The sequence below is a fragment of the Amblyomma maculatum genome, chromosome 1, assembly GCF_055883805.1.
Source record: "Amblyomma maculatum isolate TAMU_Amacu chromosome 1, ASM5588380v1, whole genome shotgun sequence".
NCBI classification, from domain to species: Eukaryota; Metazoa; Arthropoda; class Arachnida; order Ixodida; family Ixodidae; genus Amblyomma; species Amblyomma maculatum.
Genome location: NC_139344.1, coordinates 105,043,741 through 105,065,341, shown reverse-complemented (window position 1 = coordinate 105,065,341; position 21,601 = coordinate 105,043,741). Strand labels below are relative to the sequence as shown.

The 21,601-nt window shown below is 44.7% G+C and overlaps 1 protein-coding gene across 1 annotated transcript in view; it reads right to left on the bottom strand.

The window, feature by feature from the left end:
• Positions 1 to 3,426: 3,426 nt before the first annotated feature.
• The window catches only part of LOC146203416 (phenazine biosynthesis-like domain-containing protein), a 38,183-nt gene continuing 20,008 nt past the window's right edge, over positions 3,427 to 21,601 (bottom strand). Inside the window, exons 6-9 of the mRNA XM_084588751.1 lie at positions 18,647 to 18,735; positions 18,157 to 18,323; positions 14,453 to 14,515; positions 3,427 to 7,713 (exon numbers count right to left, since the gene is read on the bottom strand). Of these exons, the coding sequence (XP_084444877.1) occupies positions 7,598 to 7,713; positions 14,453 to 14,515; positions 18,157 to 18,323; positions 18,647 to 18,735 (435 nt within the window). The 3' untranslated portion in view covers positions 3,427 to 7,597. The remainder of the gene's footprint in view (positions 7,714 to 14,452; positions 14,516 to 18,156; positions 18,324 to 18,646; positions 18,736 to 21,601) is intronic.

Genomic DNA, 21,601 nt, shown 5'->3' with positions numbered 1-21,601 from the left:
TTGAAACCTAACTTTCCTTTGCTTCGGAATGTTCAAGAGAAAGATACTCTTTCGGTCTTTTCTTCCAGTGATCATTTCGGTTAAAACTGCTTCTATATCCCGAGATGTGATCTCGTGATTAGTAGCGGCTATGTTTCTCTGGATAAAAGTCGTGACTTTGGATTTTTCGCCCCTATCGCTGCTGTGACTTTGATATCCAAACAATTTGGTTGGGTTTTTCCCAGTCTCCTGTATCATTATAGCTATGGGTTTGTCGGCAGTTTGTTCTATGTATTGTTGCAACGCGAGCGCGGGAAAAGTTTGATCACATGACGCCTGACGTCACGCGCTCCCCCCTCGCTACGCTCCTCTCCGAGCAGCGTGAATGTTCCGTTGGGGAGACGAGAACGCGCGTCCTCAGTGCTCTTGTGCGCTGCTCTGGTTGCTCGTTGCTCTTGCTCCTGTTCGCCCAATGGAAAGCGGTATAACTGATTGCAGCATCATTGAAAGAATGCCTAAGAGGGAAAAACGACAGAAAGAGGCACAGTGACTACTAGCTGCGATTTCGGTGTGGGATCTTTGTCAATTTTTTTTTTTTTTTTTTTATGTCTACCGTTCATTCTTTAGTCCTTGCCTTTTAATAATGACAGTAATATCTTGACATGTTACAAGAAGCTGATTTTTATGTGTGCTAAGCCACAGTTCGACCTTGTTGCCACAATAACACGTGTGTGCCCTCCTGTTTGCTCTTAGCCATTGTCCTGCCCTACCGGATATGCAAGCCCTGTTTTCACCATAATCTCCTGCAGTAAGACAAACAAAAAGAATTTAAAAAATGGTTCACGTGGACTTTTAACAGCAGGCTCTACTTTTGCACCTTCCCTATGTATCTACTGTGCACCACAAGCAGTTGACCAAAATGGTGACTGCTTTCCAGGCTAATTTTTGAGGCTTTAAAAGATGAGTTGTTAGAGGTGATCTGTGTCTAAGTCTGTAAGACAAAATGCGTAAGAATGGCAAAAGGTGGGGCCTAACCAGCTAGTTTGCATGTTTTGACATGCATACACTGCTAGGAAATTTTGAAGCAGTGTAAAATGTGTGTTTTTTTTTAGTGCACTTGGCAGTAATTCAATAAGGCTCTTAGCTGTGGTAAAAACAATAGCGTCGCAACGAGAGGCCGCAGTCGGGAAAACAGCAACATGTGGTTGCAATAAATTCTGCTGAACATGAACAGAGAGGCTGGTAAAAGCATAAGAAAGGAATAACAGGAAGAAAGTCTAGAACCTAAAGCAATATTCGGAATACAAAAATTGGAGTAAGAACAAAAGGCCAGAAGCTTGATGAAATTTTTTTTTCCGTGTAGAACTGACAGCTTATGTATATATATATAAAGAAAAGTTTTTGTGAATTACTAGGAACAATCCTAATTGCCTCATCACAGAAATATGTTCCTATATTTAGATATCTACATATTAGCTATATACCTAAGCGTATGCAGATCAATTAAGGGGAAATGAGGGTGCTCGTTATAATACATGAAGGAAGGAAGCCAACAGTCGGCGAGGCCAAGGAAAGCGTTGGGGATGGTACTATTATGTCTTTTTTTTAATGTTTACTTGGATAATCGCAGAAATTAGGTATGTAATCTGATTAGGGGAAAGATAATTAAACACAAAGTAGAAGAAAAAACAACGTGCCGATGGTGGGAACCGAACCCACGACCTCCGAATATCGCGTCCGGTGCTCTTCCAACTGAGCTACATCGGCCGCTGTCCCCCCTGCTACTTTCTTGGGTATTTATGTTGTCTGTATACGAACCATGAGAGTGTTCACCAGCGCCACCCTCAACCATAGCGGCGGACGTGGAACGTCCTTTGTTACCGCCAGCGTCACGTAGAACGTGATCAAGAGCGAGGGCGAAAGCTGTGCTAGAATCCTCTTACGCTACCTATGGCTTCAAGACTGCCAGAACCGAGACCCCCGTAAGCTACAAGCAGATCAATTAAGGAGAAATGAGGGTGCTCATTATAATACATGAAGGAAGGAAGCCAACAGTCGGCGAGGCCAAGGAAAGCGTTGGGGATGGTACTATTATGTCTTTTTTTTAATGTTTACTTGGATAATCGCAGAAATTAGGTATGTAATCTGATTAGGGGAAAAATAATTAAACACAAAGTAGAAGAAAAAACAACGTGCCGATGGTGGGAACCGAAACCACGACCTCCGAATATCCCCAACGCTTTCCTTGGCCTCGCCGACTGTTGGGTTCCTTCCTTCAAGCGTATGCAACATATGTATACCACAGTTCGTCACTAATTATATACCCTTCTTTTAGTGCCTGGTTCCCTGAAATGCATGAACACAACTTACTGCTCACTCCCTGCATTAGAAGAAAAGCTGTATGCATGCTACTGTGTCAATTTAGTTTGCTATCGCACCACTTCATCCACGACAAACAAGGTCATTAAGAGCAAGAGAGGTTTCTTTCAAAGCACTCCTAACAAACTAAATCCTGTTTAATAACAAATATGAACATTTAATTTCTATGTGGCTGTGAGCAATAAACTTAATCCACAAGTTTAACAAAAAGCTAAAATAAAGCTTCAGCAAATCAAGGCACTGTGAAATACAGCTTAGCTGCCATGCTCATGTCAGTTGGCTGTATGTGCTTTTATATCACTTATTTCATGCAATATTTTTTCCTACCCTTGCAAGGCTTTGTAGGCTAGCATCATGAATAAATAAAAATAATGAAAAGCTCACAAAATTGTTGCCTTTATCCAAGCTGAGATCTTGCAGTGATAACTGCACACTTTTTCTCTGTAGACACACTGCCATTACTGTAGAATGTAGCTCATAAAATAGCTTGTTTCAAAACTATTAACACCCTCATGTCTGCACAGATATAAAAAATACTTAATAACACATACAATGGATATTGCATGTAATAACAAAGCTTTTCAGTTAACACCCCATTCCTGCTGCTCTTGATAATTCAGAAATGTTGGTAGAAATAGCACTGTTATAATGTGAAACCATCTCGTATGTCCATTTTTCAGGAAATATAGACTGACAGCAGAAAAACTCCAGCACTTCTATATACTTGCTCCCTATTGAGACAGCCTTGAACTGATACCCAAAAATGTCTTTTTCTTTTAAACCATATCTTTTCTATGACAAAGTGAGTTGTGGTAGAAATTAAGGGAATGGCAACTGAAACTATTGGCAGGAAGAGACACCATATATACATCTCATCAGATAATGCCTCATCTGGAAAATCAGGCTACATGTGTGCAACAGCCAAAACTTCTGTGCCTTTGTTCAGCCTGGGCCCTATATTACCTACAGGAGGCCTGGTATGATCATGTGCTCAGACAAGGCGTGGGCCCTGCCTGGCCCAACCTGCTGCAATTGTAGTAACACAAAAAGAAATAATTTCAGGACGAGTTTATTTAATGCATTTAAGTTTTAAACTCTCACATTTAAGACGACAAATCTGTGGAACACATGGAGGCATAGCACTTACATACAATTATTGCTAATGTCAAGCTATGAGAAAACTAGAAGTGTTGACGAAGGTTTGAGGCACGTGTGGTGCTGCTGCATTGTGAATCTGGCAGCGCTGAAGTTTCTTTCACTGCTATAACTGGCAGCTGGAATGAGTAATACTTTCTTTGAAAGATTAAGGCAATGATTTCGGTATGCAGTTTCTCTCGTTTTACAAAACTATGCTAGCTCAATCTCTCGGCACTGGGATGGGTTCGCTCAGCTCATCTCGCTCACCGTGTTCTTTTCGTGTGTGCGGGCAACGCAAGTATAGCAGATATTTCGATTGGAGCGGTATGACATATCCCGCTTCCACCAAGGCTTGGGCGAGGCCAGAAGCCACAACCGAGACGTGTGAGCGGCAACAGCTACGCGTGAATCTCGAAATGGATACCTAAACATCGGCGCCGGTGTGACCAAAGAGGGCCATGCGGAAGCAGAAATTTATGCCCTTCTGTTCGGCCATCGAAGTTTATAGCAAAGATCCGTTCACGGCGGGGCCGGGTGCGTGGAGAAGAGGATCAATGTCAGGGTCCAGGAAAGCTTGGACACTCTCGCGAGGCAAGGACGCATGAAAACATTTTCCTGCACTACATCCGAGACACCTCGCGTACTATGGCCATATTCGCTCTTTCGGTTGCGTGTACTCGAGATTGAAGCATGGTCCGGCCTGCCTGAAACAAATACATCCTAGGCCGTTAGCCCGGGATGTGCACGAGGCATAAAGCTTCTGAGCGAGCGGCCCGAGGGTCGCGCCGGGCATGGGATTTCCGGCCGGCCCGATCCCGTGCAGAGCTTATCGCAGGCAATGTGCGGTTTTCGGATCAACCGTGCGCTTGACATGGCAGCGCGAACAAACAAAAGAGCGTATGAGCAGAAGGACCGACTGGAGGTGGTGCTTCGTATCGTCCGCAGTTTCCTTACGATGTACGGCGGGGATGGAGAAGTGTATTTCCTAAGATCCCCCTGAATGTGCATTTACATAAATTTACATCAATGTCCTAATGACCACAATCACAAACACAGCGCCATGAACGCACTGATTCACTGTTACGTTTAGCCTCTAACCACTCAAACCACAATCACACAAAATAGAAATGTATAGTAGTGAATAACCGGCAATAAATAAAAAAGCAAGTACAAAAGCAAACAATAATTCTAATATGAAGAAATGGAAATAGCGAATCTATATTATTAATAATAATCTATTTGCAAACAACTTCTCGTATAGTTACATAAACATTAGGCGACAATAATGTACATGTGCTGTTTTATGTTAGGCAACAATGACTTAATTGAGTGTTATTCTTTTAATTATTGATTAAAGTCATGCCGAAAATAAAACTGCATCAAAGTTGTGACTAGTAATAAAATCCAGAACGATTATATTGAAGTTTTCATAAAAGTTTGGCAACGCATACAATAAATCACAAATATCTGGCCGCACATAACCCAGTTATGAAAGAGGTAATACAATTATTTGACAACAATTCACATCATTTTGTTCATAATTTTTTGTGCTGGTGCAAAAAAAGATAATTTCATTGCACGAATTACAACGTTTTGTATTTGACCTCAGGGGCAGCTCATTTAGCTTCCACCATATCAGTTAAACCACAGCTGCATCAGGACCGTTTCACTTGAAGCTGACCCCAACAGAAAAGCTTACCCATCTTTATGCCACCGAACCATGCATACCAAGTATCCTGGCTAAATTTAATCAAGCTTTAAATTAGGTAGAGTGCTCTAGGCTAGTGAAACCAACAGAGAACTATTCAGAGTTGATTACCCTAGTCTCCAGTGGCTTTCCATTTGCCATGGTTTTTCTGCAGTTAGTAAAAAAATATTAGTGACTTCTTTATTAATTGGCCCCAGGAGAAAAGCATCAGTTCTAAAGTTGTAGATAGTGTTGAAAAACAGCTACCCACAATGTTTGCATCACGGTATGATTTTCACAGCTTTATTCACTGGCTTCCAAATCTAGCTACCATATGACTAGCTGCTCACATATATCTCTCAACCACATCATGTAAAGCCACACCATGGAGAGCACTTCTGGCAAAAGCCGATTTTGTTCTGTGAGCCACGTTTTGGGACATTGAAGGGAAACTGCTGTCATGCAGACACATCCTTTATTGGGCTTGTTGCCATTTAGGATCATAAAAAAGAAAACTTGATGCAAAATAGAAGGCACCTTGGGGCAAACATTTTTGTCAGCTGTTTTGGAAAATAGTTACTACCTTAGTGATACTAATTGTTCTTGAAGTCAATAATTTAAATGCTAGCTATATAGTCTGAATCATTATAAGGTTCAATATTGAAAATCAAACTAGGCCAGGCAACTTTCAACAGCCCACAGCTGGATTAATTCACTAGGCTAGGGAACATCGACGTTTTGAAAGCTAGGACACCTGGTATATAACTCTCCATGACCACAATTTTTTTTAATGCCACAGCCACCTTCTGTTTTATGCACATCACACAGTATGCTAAGATTTGATTTCGGGAACTCTAGGATTAAAAGAATGTTTTATTGCACAAGCATTTATCAAGTGAAAATAAATTGCATTCACCCGACACCAATGCTTTCATAAAACAGAAGCATAAAGAGAGCCTTATGGAACAAACATGTAGTAACAAAGGGCAAACTGCAGCTAATGTAAATACCTTAATTTCTATCCTGGGCAATTATCACTGTAGCTCTATTCCCACATAGCAATAGCTACACATGTTTCATGCCGAAATGCTCATGCTTCAGCTTGCATGTTACAGCCCTGAACTGCATCCAAGAAATTCGTCAGTTGTGAGTGAGCTCATTCAGTTGTGAGTGAGGCAGCTCATTCAGCTTCCACCATATCAGTTAAAACCAAAGCTGCATCTCGACCATATGAATTGAAGCTGGCCCTAAGAGGAAAGCTTATCCGTCTTTATGCCAGGAAACCATACATACCAAGCAACCCGGCTAAATTTAATCAAGCTCTAAATTAGGTAGAGTTGTCTAGGCAAAGTGAAACCAAACGAGAACTTTTCAGAGTTGATTGCCCTAGTCTCCAGTGGCTTTCCATTTGCCATTGCTTTTCTGCAGTTAATAAAAACTAATTAGTGACTTCTTTATTTATTGGCCCCAGGAGCAAAGCATCAGTCCTAAGTGAAACGTAAAAAAACCCCACCGCTGAGCTCAGCAGCTCTGGCCGGTGCTCGTGCCCTTCCTTATGCGAGAGAGGGAAGAGCAGAAGAAAAGAGAAAGGGGAAGCTCAGGGTGCTACGCCGCGTGGTGCCAGCTTGCCGAACTAAAACCCATGTCCTGGAAAGCTAGGCATGATGCTGCCTCTGGGACAAAACAATCTTTTTTGGGGGGTAAAGGGGGGAGGGGGGTGTTGTGGGACAAAAGCAGCTAAACTATCTTATGCACCAAACACAACGATACATACATATGTCGTGTTAAACGAACTGCACTTCAAAAACCAACATCTGCTGGGAACAAATATTCATCAAACGAAGCTTGACAAACATGTCTTGGTAGAACGAGAGGAAGATGGTTACACGGTATGAAAGAGCACTGAGCAAGGGTAGAGGGGGGAAGGCTCAGTTCACAGATCGAGCCAACGTTTCGACATGTGGACTTGTCTTCGTCTGGCCCAGACGAAGACAAGTCCACATGTCGAAACGTTGGCTCTATCTGGGAACTGAGGGCCAGACGAAGACAAGTCCACTTGTCGAAACGTTGGCTCGATCTGCGAACTGAGGCTTCCCCCTCTACCCTTGTTCAGTGCTCTTTCATACGAACATGTCTTGTATGTTAGGCATTTTTTTTTAATGGTGAGCTAAGGCTTACGAACGCGTCTCCACTGATTTATTCGGGAAGGAAACTGCGTAATCTGAACACGGTCCCAGAAAAGGACTGGGTTAACTATGTGCCACCGCAGCATGTGGTATCTCGCGGCGCACCACCATGCAGTGCACTGTTCTTGCTCCTGTCAGGCGTCGCCGCTAGCAGGCGCGCTCTTCGTATATTCTCTCGTGGTGTGGCAAGGCGATGTAGCCCCGTGCTGCCTCAACGAGGACGAGCGCGTCAAATGAGAAGCTCCCCCCTGAGAATCACCCTGGTGTGCCCTCCAATTTGGAGCCGATGTCCACCGGCCGGAACTCGGATGTTGAGGTCGCCGCCACGGGCCGATGCCTGGTGAGCTGCGAAGGTTGGGGTATTTGTCACTATATATGCGTCAACATTGCCAGTTATACTCAAACTTTCCATAACTATAACTAGTTCGTATAAGGTCAGGTTGTCGAAAAACCACCACATGTTGTGCGTCCCTACCTTCGCTGCAGGCAACACGACCGAGAGCATTCTGTTCCATCACATTTCGCGTTAGCGAGTCGCTTGTATATTTATTTCGGAATATAGCCCTCACTTGAGGGCCACTACAGGAGATAATGATACACAATCAAATAATATTATCAAAGCACAAATACCTAATGAGCACTTAGAAAGAGAAAAACAGGACCAGCATTGAGAAGTATGCTTGAAGCACTACAATATGCGCAAAATAATAATAGCATGATCAATTGTAAATTCTCCCGTTGCATGTAACACAATTTCAAAAGGCTCTCAAATTCTGATATTTCTAGCTCCTACAATATTCCTGTCTTATATTTTTATATCAAAGTATTTGAAGGAATTGGTGTGTATAGTGAACTGTTGGACATTCGCTACAATTCGTGTATGTATGTATGTATGTATGTATGTATGTATGTATGTATGTATGTATGTATGTATGTATGTATGTATGTATGTATGTATGTATGTATGTATGTATGTATGTATGTATGTATGTATGTATGTATGTATGTATGTATGTATGTATGTATGTATGTATGTATGTATGTATGTATGTAATGTTACAGACTAGATGGACGAGGGACTCGGGGTAGGAGGACGAAGCAGAAGCGGGTGTGAGTGGAAGTGCGGTGGCACGTGTGCGCCGTTCTTTGGTCTGAGTAACGTTGCGTTACATTTTAGTGGAGGAACTTCTTGTCTGTGATGACGTGCTTTTCGTGTGCGACGATATCATTGTGCCGCCGATGCCTATGCAGTGCGTTCCGACTTTGCGTTCTCTCCGCGCGACCGAAGCGTTCGATGCGACCGTGACGCTTAACTATTCGAACTGCGTAAAGACATCTCTTTCTGGTCCCTCATTGCTTGGTGTCGGTAACCAAGGGCTGCACGCAATTGTGGATCATTAATTTCTCTACGCAGCCAGTTCTTTTAGCAGCTGGAATGAAGCTTGCCTCTTTTAGTGAAGACGTACCAATGTCAGTGGCCTTGGTTACGTATGCACCACAGCGACATATGCCGCAGTATCTCCAATGAATGATCAACTGCGTGGTATGAATAGTAATGCCCTTAATGCCACAGAGTGTGATGTTTTGGAAGATCTGCTATCAAAGTTTTCGTCTGTTTTTTACTTCTCGTTGACCACCAGTTCACACACCTTTCCCGGGTCACGCACCAATCATCGTATTGACACCGAATACGCACACCCAATTTGCCAAAATACCGTCCAAGCGTAAGGGGCATCAGTGAGTAAGTGCGGGAAACATTGAAACGGGGTGTCATTCAAGAGTCGTGCAATCCATTGGCAGCTCCAGTAACTCTTGTGAGAAAGATGGTACATGGCGATTTTGTGTAGATTGCCGTCGCCTGAACTCAGTCACTAAAAAGGACGTCTACCCACTTCCCCGCATTGATGACGCCATTGACTGCTTGCACTCTGCATCATACTTTTCATCTGTCGACCTGGGTCGGGATACTGGCAGATCGCAATGCACCCAGCAGATAAAGAGAAAACCGCCTTCATGACTCCCGATGCACTATTCTAATTTAACGTTATGCCTTTCGGTTTGTGCAATGTGCCTAGCGACATTTGAAATATTAATGGATGCTATACTATGTGGACTGAAACGCGAGGTCTGTATGTGGTATCTGGACGAAGTAGTCATGTTTGATTGGACATTCAAAGTGTACAACGACCGCCTAGTGCTCATGCTGGACTGCCTGCGAAAAGCTGGCCTCGTTCAGAAAGAAGTGTCGTTTTGGTGAGCTACAGGCACTGGAGCTTGGTCACCTCGTCGATAGTGACGGCGTCCGGCCTGATCCTCAGAATACCGTAGCCGTTGCCGCGTTTCAGCAACCTCGGAATGTGAAGGAACTTCGCAGTTTGGGGATTTGCTCACATTTGCGATGCTTCATTCCTCGATTTGCAGATGTACAACCTCACGTTCTTACTACATAAAGACGCTCAGTTTGCGGTTTCTACGTGGGCATAGGCCACCAACCACCGCGGGTTCGAGCGTCGCGCGAGCCGAAGCCCCGATCAGCCGTCACCACGCGCACACTGAAACACCGCAGCGCGCACTCAACCTCTACAGGGAGGAGAGCACTTCGCTGCAAGGACACAAGCCTCCAAGTTCACAAATGAGACGTTTATTGAAACGCCATCCTCCAGCGGTACACACACATACACATATATACAAACGCACATATATACACACATACTCGGCCACCGTGTCCCGGGAGCGCGCGAGGAGCAAGGCTCCCCTGCGCGCACGAAGTGGCGCGTCGCAAGCACGCAAGGGCGTGCTGTGATCTCTCTCTCTCTCGCGGTGACCAAAGGGTTCCTTTGAGAGAGAGTGGGCAACCACCGCAAGGCACGCCTGTCGCGGATTGTCGGATCACGATCGACAAGCTCGAGCTGCGCTCTCAGGTACGACCCGGAGCGTACGAACTCGAGTACACACTGGTCTGTGCGGACAAAGGCCGGCAGACAAGCACACTAGCGTACGCACCTTGCGATGTCTCGGAGGGGTCTCTCTCTCGGCCCCGCTCGGACGGTCACGCGAGCGCGGTTGTCGAAGCGGTGCCATGTTCCCGCCAAAAGGCGCCAATGAGATAAGCCATCGGGACGCAGGGGCGGAGCTGTGGCCGAACGACAGTGACAAGTCGTCCAGACATCTCTCCGCCGCCTAAGGAGGGAGAAAGGGAAAAAGGAGAACAACAGGGAGGCGGGCGGCGGCCGCGCAAAGGGCAGCCGCGGCAAGCCCGAATCCCACATGTTCCAATGGACATCCAAGTTCCTTTTAACATCGCATCCTATATTGTGGCACTTCAACCCTTCTGCTCCAACGGAGGTGCGTACTGACGCAAATGGTATAGGCATCGGTGCTGTCCTCATTCAGCGCTATGACGATCCCGAACATGGGACTGCTTACGCCATTTGGGCTCTAAGCATGACTGAACGAAACTACACCATCACCGAGCAAGAGTGTCTCGCGGTTGTTTTCGCCGTGCAGCGGTTTCGTTGCTACCTCTATGGACGGCCTTCCGTAGTAGTAACCGATCACCATTCTCTGTGCTGGTTACCCAATATCCGTGATCCGTCTGGTCGCCTGGCCCGCTGGTCACTTCGCTTGCAGGAATACGACTATAAAATTTCATACGAGAGTGGCCGATGGCACGCAGATGCGAATGGCCCCTCCCGGTTGCCACTTGCCACGACGGAATGTGACGCGAACAACTTCGATCATTACATCGCTGCTTTATCTGAGAAATTTCCTGATACTCGCGCCTTGCGAACAGAGCAGCACAACGACCAGCTCCTGGAACCATTCATGAATGATGCTCAGGACCCAACCTTGAACAGACGGTTTTGCCTACATTACAGCCTGCTATACAAGAAGGCTTATTCAGATACCGGCCGTCGGTTCCTGCTGGCCGTGCCTGAAAGTCTTCGCCAGTTTTACGCGTCATACATGACGATCCAGCTTCGGGACACCTGGGATCAGCAAAAACTTTGCACCGCACTCAGGAGCGATTCTGCTGGCCGCGGATGAGCCACACGATTGGCCAGTATGTGGCAACCTGTCTTCAGTGCCACAGCCACAAAAATCTTTATTGCTGGTACATCCCTCGGAATGCTTCACCCTGTAGCGCCGCGCAGGGTTCCTTTTGAGACAGTCGGAGTCGGCCTTTTGGGTCCTTTGCCAATGTCGCAAAAAGGCAATCGTTGGATTGTTGTACGTGTGGACTATCCTATACTCGTTATTGTGAGACAGCCGCTCTTTCCGCCTCTACAGCATATCAAGTGCTTCTTTTTGTGCTGCATTCCATCATCTTGCGACATGATCCCCCGAGAGTCGTTATAAATGATAAAGGCCGCCAGTATATATTGACGAAAATGACGTCTACAGCATTAATTATAACTCTTTCCTTGGTCATGGCCTGCAATCACTTATCAGTTCATCAGCGCGCAGTATTCCTGGGGGCCCTACCACACTTATCAACCACATTTCAACTAGCATAAGTCCTCATATTGCTGGAGTGGTTGATGTTCATTTAACTGACAATTTCCTTATTTTTCTTGTACTGGATATCATTAGGAACTTTACAAAGACATTCGTTACGAAACAATCACTTGATCACGGCAAATTTGCTCGCAATATAGCTCTTACAGACTGGAGCGACGTCCTGAATGAAAGTTGCCTTGATACAGCGTTTGACAAGTTCATCAGTATAATAATTGAAAGTCTTAACTCTTTTAGACGAGAGAAATTATTTTCCGTGCCTAGAAACCCATGGATTACGGGAGGGTTATTATTGCGTTCCATTTGCAACAAAAGATAATCTACAGACAAAACTTAAAAAGGCAGCCGTTTAACGTCACATTATACTTACCCGCTTCAAAAAGTACTGTCACACTCTAACTAAGACTGCCAAACGTAGTTACTACCAATACAAAATTAAATATAATGGAAATAGTACACGTAAAAACTGAGAACCAATGAAAGAGTTCTTAAATCTAGCTGACCTACCATGACTAACCTTAGCCTTGGCACCGACACATTTTCAAATACTACAGATGTCGCAAATGCTTTTAATCATATTTTCAGCACTGACACAGTAATCGTTAACTCACAGTTACTAGTGTGTACACGCACCTCTCATTCCTTTTTTCTATACCCAACTTCTGCTAATGAAGTTCTTCAATCCATCAGGCAATAAAAAATACTGGTCCCAGGCTAGATGGAATCGTTTCAGCTAAAACGAAACTTATTGTAGAGGACATTTCACCTGTTCTGGCTCACTTAATTAATGCTATGTTTAAAAGTGTCAGTTTTCCTATTCAGTTGAAACGTGGAAAATGATACGGGTTTTCAAAAAATGCGACCGCAGTATAATAACCAACTACCGTCCCATTACTATGCTACCATTTTTCAGTAAACTGATTGAAAATTAATTGTCATTCATCTAACAAATTATCTTCTTAAATTCGATCTCTTAACTCCTTACCAATTTGGATTCAGGCCGAACTACTCCATCGAGCTTGTATTAGTAGTTCGATATAGTTGTATTAACTGGCCAAGTTAAGCGTTCCCTTGATCGTGGTTTCTTTGTTGGCGCCCTTTTTAATGATCTAACAAAAGCGTTCGACACAAATACCCATAGCATTCTCTTTCAAAAATTAGGATGCCTTCGCGTTTGTGGTCCTGCACTTAGCCTAATCCGTAGTTATCTCACTGACAGACTTCAAGTTGTTGAATTTTGTGGCATATTTTCTGACCCAAAGCTAATAAACTGCGGTGTCCCACAGGGATTCATTTTAGACCCTCTCCTATTCCTTATCTATATCAATGACTTGCCGACATGCCTCAACTACTCTAGTTCAATTCTTTATGCTGACGATACTACCATTTTTTCTCATGCTAGTGATATTTTTATTCTAACCACCAATTTGAACGCTGACCTTCTAAGTACTTATACCTGGTGCCAAAATAATAATCTACAAATTAATCCAGAAAAGACCACCCTTATGGTTTTTCATTCATGCAACAAAGAGGTAGTTCCTGCTCTTCAGGTGCATTTATGCACGGACATATATTTACCGATCAGAATCCACATTTCTTGGTGTCGTTTTAGACAAACAAATAAAGTTACATCAGCATACCAAATTCATTAAATCTAAAGCAGCCTTTGGTATTAAAGTGATAGTTAGAGCCCGGCATTCATTTAAACCTGCCTATACTTCACATGTTATATTTATCCTTCGTACATAGCCACCTCTCGTATTGCATATCATCTTGGGGTAACACATACAACACTCACCTTTCATGTTTACCACCTTCAAAATCAATCACTCCGAATGATTACTTTCAGCCTTTACTGTGCATCCGTTGTCAATTTTTATCGCACACTTAACATATTGCCATTGTTGCTACAGAATAATTTTAGGTTGGCATCGATTATCTTTGAAACGCGTAATAACCAAGGCGTTCTTAGTGGTTTTTAATCCTCCAAGCTCTTTAACAATAATAACACCATATTTTCTGAACATAACAATCTACTATTAGCGAAAATCAGGACAAATTATGGCAAACAAACTGCATACTTTTCAGGCATATCTGTGTGGACCTTCCGAAATCAAATCACAGCGTACTCTTCATTCATTTCATCGTTCATTAAGGACTTAATTATTTTCTAGCTTGTTTTGTTCCACCGGGTAAAGATGTTCCTCTGGGTCGTAAGTTTCCATGTTTACATTATCTAATTCTTTTTTCAGTAAATTGCATTTTCAGATTTCTGCAATTAGGGCATTTTTGTTTCCAGTTCCTGATTATTTAGAATTTTCTATACTGTTTCTCGTTTGCATTTTGTTATAGGTATTGTATTGTATTACTGTTAGTGTTGTAAGTTCTCTGCACGCCTGCATATTCTTTTCTTCATAACTGCCTAGTAAGTTACCTGCGAATCTTAATCATTTTGTCAGAGAAGGTCCCCCGGACAGTTTATACTTCAGTACCTCCTTCTGTAATATTGATAATCGTGTACACTTATATAACAATGAAAATAAAGATGAAAGATGAAGCAGCCTACCTTTCAGCTCCTCTTTTCCGAAAACATCTGCCCAGTAAGGACCAAGTACAGTGTGAGCCGATCCTGTAAAGAATGAGATCATACAGCTCCACGAGGAACGTGCGACCCTTGTGCTCCGTATGGTGTTGCTCATGGTACCGTACACGGGCGCCAGATTCGACAAAAAAATTCATTACGATAAATTATAATTATGGCTATACCGGGTGTTTTGCAGAAAGTGCAAAATTTTTTAAGAGGTACCTGAGTTTAGATTTATTTTAGCCCTGGGTCTATATTGCAGACTACGGCGGACACAAGATCAGCGACAGAATGCATCAGTTAGTACGGTGACTACTGTCATTAACTAAATACGTTAATTAGCCATTAATTTTTATCTCAGGGGTGGGGGGTGGGGGGGTCTATTAGTGGAATTGGAGGCCTTCCTACAAATTTCACAGCGAAGAAAAAAAAATTGTAAAAGAAATTGTAGCATGCGTTACAAGGCCCACAGATGTCAGCGCGAATTCACACAGTAACACATCACCAGTGGGCGCGTCCGGTGGAGATCGGTTGGCCAATGCTCGCTTTGAGGCCGGTCTGCAAATAAAAATACTCCGCACATTGGGTACCGACGCGGCGACTATCAGCGAGGCCGCGGTCGAGGCGAAATTGACAACGAATCGCGCTCACCCATATCTGCCTCTCAAGTGATGCCAGCAGAGTGACGTTTCTGGGTGGAGCGATATACGTCACACGCGCCGTGTTGCTGTGCGAATACGCCTATGACAGTGATATTTGTTGGCCTCTCAACGCGCGCTATGATTTCTTGAAAATCTTTTTGCCCATTTATGCTATTTATACACGATTTTACAAAAGGGTGAAGGGTGCTGCCGCATTGGGGAGCTGGACTGCTCTCGTAGCACAGGAAAGTGTTGACGACCTCTCATCTTAACAGCCCAGTCAAACCGCTTTCTCCAAAGGTCGTAAAAAGCTCCAACTCTGCAAAGGCGAAGGAAGCTTGGATCGTGAAAAACTTTTATTCGAAAAGAAAGATCGCCAGGAAATAGCTTTGCTATTCGCGAAGCAAGCCACTGATATTTTCCAAGAGGTGGATGGGATGCAAGAAGTTGACGCTGACACCATTCTTTGCTGTAAAGACCCATAAGGAGGGAAACCCGTTCCGAGTCATCGTTGAGAACAGTTTCACATAGCAGCACTGCGTAGCGTCATATCTTCAGAAATACCTGGATTGCCTCCTAGTCGAAGACCCGCTGTTGGTGAGGAATTCATATGAACTGATTGATTCTTTCAACGGGCTGCACATATCGGGTGTTTCTCTGTTGACGCGAAAGATCTGTTTTACAACATCCCACAGTGGATGGCCATTCTCGCTGTTGAAGAAGCAATTGATGCTCACGGTGCAGTGAAGTTTCAAAATGAAAGTGGAATCAGCACTGACTGTATTTTAGGTCTCCTGATGCTATACCTCCGGTCCATGTATGTTGAAATTGAAGGAAGTGTTCTGGAACAAAAAGATGGAATTTGCATAGGATTTTTAAATTCTCCTACATTGAGCGATCTCTTTCTTGCCAAGGGTGACAGGATACTTTTTAATCATATAAAGGAAGCTGGAGTGGCCAAGGCATTCATGTAGATGATTTTTTGGTTTGCCTGCCGTATGAAGAGTACACAGAGATCAAAGCATTGTGGCACTATTTCCGAAAGCACATCCGGGCCTTGAGTTCATGTTTGAGCTACCAGAGAATTCACAGATCCAGAACCTGGATATAAGGCTGGTGCTTAAAGAAGGTCACTCGTGTTGGTTGTATAGAACACGAGGGGCAAAAGGCATTCTTTCATATGACTCAGGTCATTCAAAGTTGATCAAGAAGGGTTTTGCTATCTCGTGTTTACGGTAGGCGTTGATCAAGTCCTGTCTGCACTTGGTGGGTGAGAGTGTAAACCTATAGATTGAGAGGTTGCATAGGAGGGGATATTTTAAGAGCCTTTTGGCATCTGCAGCTGAAAGCTGTTTAAAGGTCATGCTACCCTGGGCAAGAGAGCATAAAGAGAGTGAGCAGAGGAGACAGGTTGTAGTCCTGCCCTACGTACACGGCATCTCACATTGTCTTAAGAAGATCGCGAGTCGGTTTGATATTAAGGTCTTGCTATCTGCACCAAGCAAGTTAGAGTCTGTGCAAGAAGGTGAACGGAATCAGTGAGCCCAATGAAGGCTGCGGCAAGCTGCAAAGGAGCGCTTCAACTGCTGCAAAGATGTGGCGTACAAGATTCATCTAACATGCGGGAAGGCGTATTGCGGCAGACAGGCCAATGCCTCAGTGACTGAGAGGTTAAGGGAGCACAGGAATGCGTATGCAGAATTGTCGGCTCCAGGGCATCTGGCAACCCATTGCTCTCGCTGCGGAAAGGATAGCACAACAAGACCCAATGGGTAAACATTGTGGGGCTAGGTTCATGGAAACCAAGGTGCTAGCTCGGGTAAAAGACACTTTGAAGCAAGAGGTTATTGAAGCATTTAAAATGATTTCGGGTCAAGAGGAGGAATGCGTGAGTGTACCGTCTGTAGCTCTCAGCAGGAAGGAATTGCTACTGCTTTGTTTGGACAACAGGACAAGAAGATAGGAGCAATTTTCCATTATTTTTGTTTTATTTTTTCTTTAGTATTTTGTTTCTCCGAATTTTTCGCCAAGATTTTCCTTATTATTATTGCACCATTCCTTTTCTTCTTCTTTGTCATATTGTCTTCTTCATACCACAAATAAATAGCCAGTTGGTAGTGTGCGCATCATGGGTGTGAACATCTTGTAATCTTATATGTGCCTGTGTGTGTGTGTGTGTGTGTGTGTGTGTGTGTGTGTGTGTGTGTGTGTGTGTGTGTGTGTGTGTGTGTGTGTGTGTGTGTGTGTGTGTGTGTGTGTGTGTGTGTGTGTGTGTGTGTGTGTGCGCGTGTGTGCGTGTGTGTGTTGCAGCGCCTGAAGTCTTCAGATTCATCGAACCAACTAGCCCGCACGCAAGTTCTACTAATCTAAACTCAGTGACCTTTAAAAAATGTTGTCCCGGAAAAAATTAGGCAAAGTTTAACCCTGCTAAATCAAAGCGAGAGCGGCGGCACGTTTCGCTCGACACGCCTTGGCCGTCTCTGTGCGGCAGCCTCTCGGCGAGCTACGTCCACTGGATGGATTTGGCCTGTCTTCTTCGCAACCTGTGAGATGCAGACAGTTCACGATGATGATGATGATGAACAACATTCATTGATACTAGGCGTCTCTCCTGGATCATCCATGACGACTGCTGCCATTAGTTGTCGAGAGCTGTTTCGATCTGTTGGCACCGGCTAAGAGGCAGCGGAGGTTATCTAGAAAGGGCGAGCGCCACGGGTCCAGCGTAGCTGCGGTAGAGTGACGTCATGGTTGTCACGTGACTCGGCAGAGGCGAGCGCGCTGTCACCGCGGTTTTGGTAAAGGCAGGGGCTTTAAGTTTTGGCGATGGCGGCACGCGGCGGCTGAGTAACGTCATACCTGCCACGTGGTTTTCCTCGGTTCAAGGTCAAACACGCGCACACGGCGAAGAAGCCACGGAGGGGAGTAGTAAAAGCTTTCGCTGTAAAGAAAAACACCCGGTACAGCCGTGGACGGCACAGCTGCGCGGTGACGCCACTCGAGCAACCCTGCCGTGCGTTTCCCAAAGGAATAGACCTCGCTTACCGGTGACAGGATCTTCGGGGATGCCGTTCCAGGGGCTGAAGTAGCGCGAGAGAAAGTCGTAGTCACCATCGCTCCCGCGAACGGTGATAGCGACGCCACGCACTCGATCGTCGTTCTCAGCATGTAGCATTTCCGCGGGGCTCGGCTTGAGTGCTTCCAGTTGAGACCTGCGTGTATCCAGAGCTCGCTGCGAAACCGCTCCCACGTCCGTGCCGAACCACGATCGGTAATGCATGCGCTCTCTGCTCTATCGAAGGAAACCTTCTTGAAAGCCCTATAGCACACTCCCGGCAAACGTCGGCGCTCTATACAGCCGCTCCAAAAACTACCCCACTCTAGTGGTAGAGAAGGGCAGTTTTTCTATCGTAAATAGAGCGCCTAACGAGACGTTCCACTACGACTGCACCACAAGCACCGTGGAATACGAGACGTATTGATGAAGCCAACACTGCCATCACGTGACTGCCTGATAAGGACAGTTGGTTCTCACCTGGTGCAGCAGTCGTGCAGGCGCACCACGAGCTTCTTTTCTTCGGCACAGTAACGCAGCTCAGCCACCGGAACGTCGCCGAGCACCGCCTGCGGAAGCGCATACACTCTTTCACTGCTGCTCGAGGGCTTCCCAGTCAGCGATGAATGCTACAACACTTGCGAGCCGGATGCAGGAATGCAGGAGGTAATTTTCGAGTGACGGGAGTAGCAGGTTTTTCAGGCAACTCCGCCACTAGTATTTAAAAATTGCCTTTTTGAAATAAAAAATTATCGGCAAAGTGATACCCGCATTGCGGACGTCAGAAATTTAACACTCATGAATGCTGCTGTATGTGATGTGAGATCAAACGAACGCACACCGTTTATGGCAAATGAACGTGCTGAAAAATTCGGTAAAAACGACGGGTTCGACCTGCTTCGAAACACGCCGCCATATTGGACGTGAGTTTAGCATGCGCGAGCTCCCTCGAGCCGTGAACGCTAAACTCGAGAAACAGCGTATATAACGAATGAGTACTTGAGGCTCGATTTGATATAGCATTTGGTGGATGCGCACTTTAAAGCAATGCCCGCAGTGTTAGAACGTTGTCTCTGCACTATTTGCAACTTTGTCTGTGCTGCAAGGCGAGAGGAATCTAGGTGATCCCTGCTCTCTCTAGGCAGAAAACGTGAGTAGCAGCGTAGCAGCGGTACGGACAGAGAATGTCACGTACGTTGCTCGGGCAGTTCGAAGTGACTTGAATTGATGGACGTCCCTGTGCGCTCAGAGCCTGGGCGAGATTTACGATTTGCGCGAGAAATGATCAACACGACTAAAAACACATCTGCTTATAGCAATTATCAACTGAAAATCATCAATTGCAACCAGGTGCCCATCTAGCCAACTATTTTAGTTAACCAGTTGACTATATATAGTTAACATGATTTATCTTTTTTACGTCCGCCAAAACAAGTACCCCTTTAGCGAATAAGCCGCCCTATAAGGTGAAAGAGTATTAGCAACAAAATCTAGCGGTTACGTCGAAACCCGCGATTCTTAAATATGACTGTGACGTCCTCACACCGGAGACGAATCAGCAACTCGATCGCGCCAAATTTTTAGGGCCTCTTGGCCCACATGACACAAAACAAAATATTCTGATTGCCGCCCGATTTCTCAGAACACTACGTGCAAACAGAAGAAAGTTAGCTGAAAAGAAAATTCGGTTAATTTGTATAGAGTGGGAATCGAACAGGACCTAAGGATTGTAACACAGGCACGCTATACTACAAGCCGCAAGAGCTTGGTCTAAGTCGAATACAGGTGAACGTGGTGAATGCGTGAAGCAGTCAGTAGTTGTGATAAATACTGATAGTTAAAATGAACAAAAATAAGTACAAATGAAAGGAGAAACAATAAAAAGGACAAGAATAAAATACGCAAAATAAAAATAGAAAACAATCAACCTAAAACGCCAAAAAAAACAAAGAAAGCAAAATAACAAACAGATATAAAATATCCACGCTTTCCTCACAGAACGCAAGCAATCTTGAAGCTTCCCCCGTAACCCTTTACCAAAGTCTTATTAAAAATTAGCGACGGGCTTCCCTGAAACACTTGGTATATATACAGGCCACTTTACTAAATGGATTCTCTGCACACACTGAATGTGCCGGGTGTTTTTTATTAGAACGCCCAAAATCTGAAGACAAAGGTAACTATTTATTTTAGCCGTGGGGCTATATTGGGGGCTACGGCAGACACCTGGTAAGAGAATGCTTCAATAAGGTCTCTAATTAAATGATTATGTTAACTTTAATTTTCATTTCAGGGGGCATATTGTATTTGCAGAATTGGAGCTCGCCCTCAAAATAGCATCAGTGAGAAAAAAATATTAAAGAAATTGGAGTGCACTTACAAGGCGCGGTTTCATCCAACAACACAACGCCAGCGTCCGGCGTAGAGCACGGCCAATGCGCTCAAATTTTGAGGCCGGACTGCAAGACTCCGGACTGCAAGACTCCGCACATTGGGTACCAACGCGGCTATCTGCTAGGCCGCGGTCGATAGGACAAGGAACCGCCGCGTGTCCGTCTGGCCCTCAAGTGATACCTCTCTTGGTGGAACGAGCTACGTCACACGCGCTGTGTTACTGTGCGAGTCGCCTATCAGGGTGATATGGTGATGTCTGTTGGCCTTTTAACGTGCGCTGATATTTCTTGAATCTTTTTTCTTTTTTTTCGCCGCTATGCTAGTTGGAGGACGAGCTCCAATTCTGCAAATATAACGTGACACCTAAAATGAAAACTTAAAATGTCAGTTAGCGTATTTAGTAAATCACTAAATTAATCGAAGCATTCTGCCTCTTACCTTCTGTCCGCCGTTGGCCCAGTATAGACCCAGGCCTAGAGTTAATCTAAACTCAGTTTCATTTAAAAAATTAGTTCCTTCTAAAAAAACCCCGATACATTCATATACAGGGTGTTTCACGTTACTTAAGCCATGGATCAGAAAGAAAAAAAAAAATAACGGGAAGCCACAACCGAGTGAGAACCAGAGCTGTAGAGATGGTCCAAAAACAAGCAACATATTTTTTTGCGACAACGTACTTCCTGCGTGGGCCCCATCGCGGTCAGGGGACCTGTATACTTTCGACCCCGGCCCCGGAATCCTCATTTCGAAGGAGGTGATACGCAAGACGCCCGTGTACGCTGCGATATGTCAGTGCACGTTAACGAATCCTCGATGGTCGAAATTATCCGCAAGCCTTCAATATGACATCGTAAGTGTGTTCGGGACGTCAACCTTCATAAGCTAAACCTAACTAACTACTCCTGCGTGGTCTTTTTTATTGATTGTAAACCCCCCCAAAATACCAGGCAAAAGGATCCCGTACCTGTGATCATTCGTTCCCAGCCGTGTTTTGAACGAACGAACGTGCGTGCGCTGACCGTGAGCGGTCGTCACTCGGTG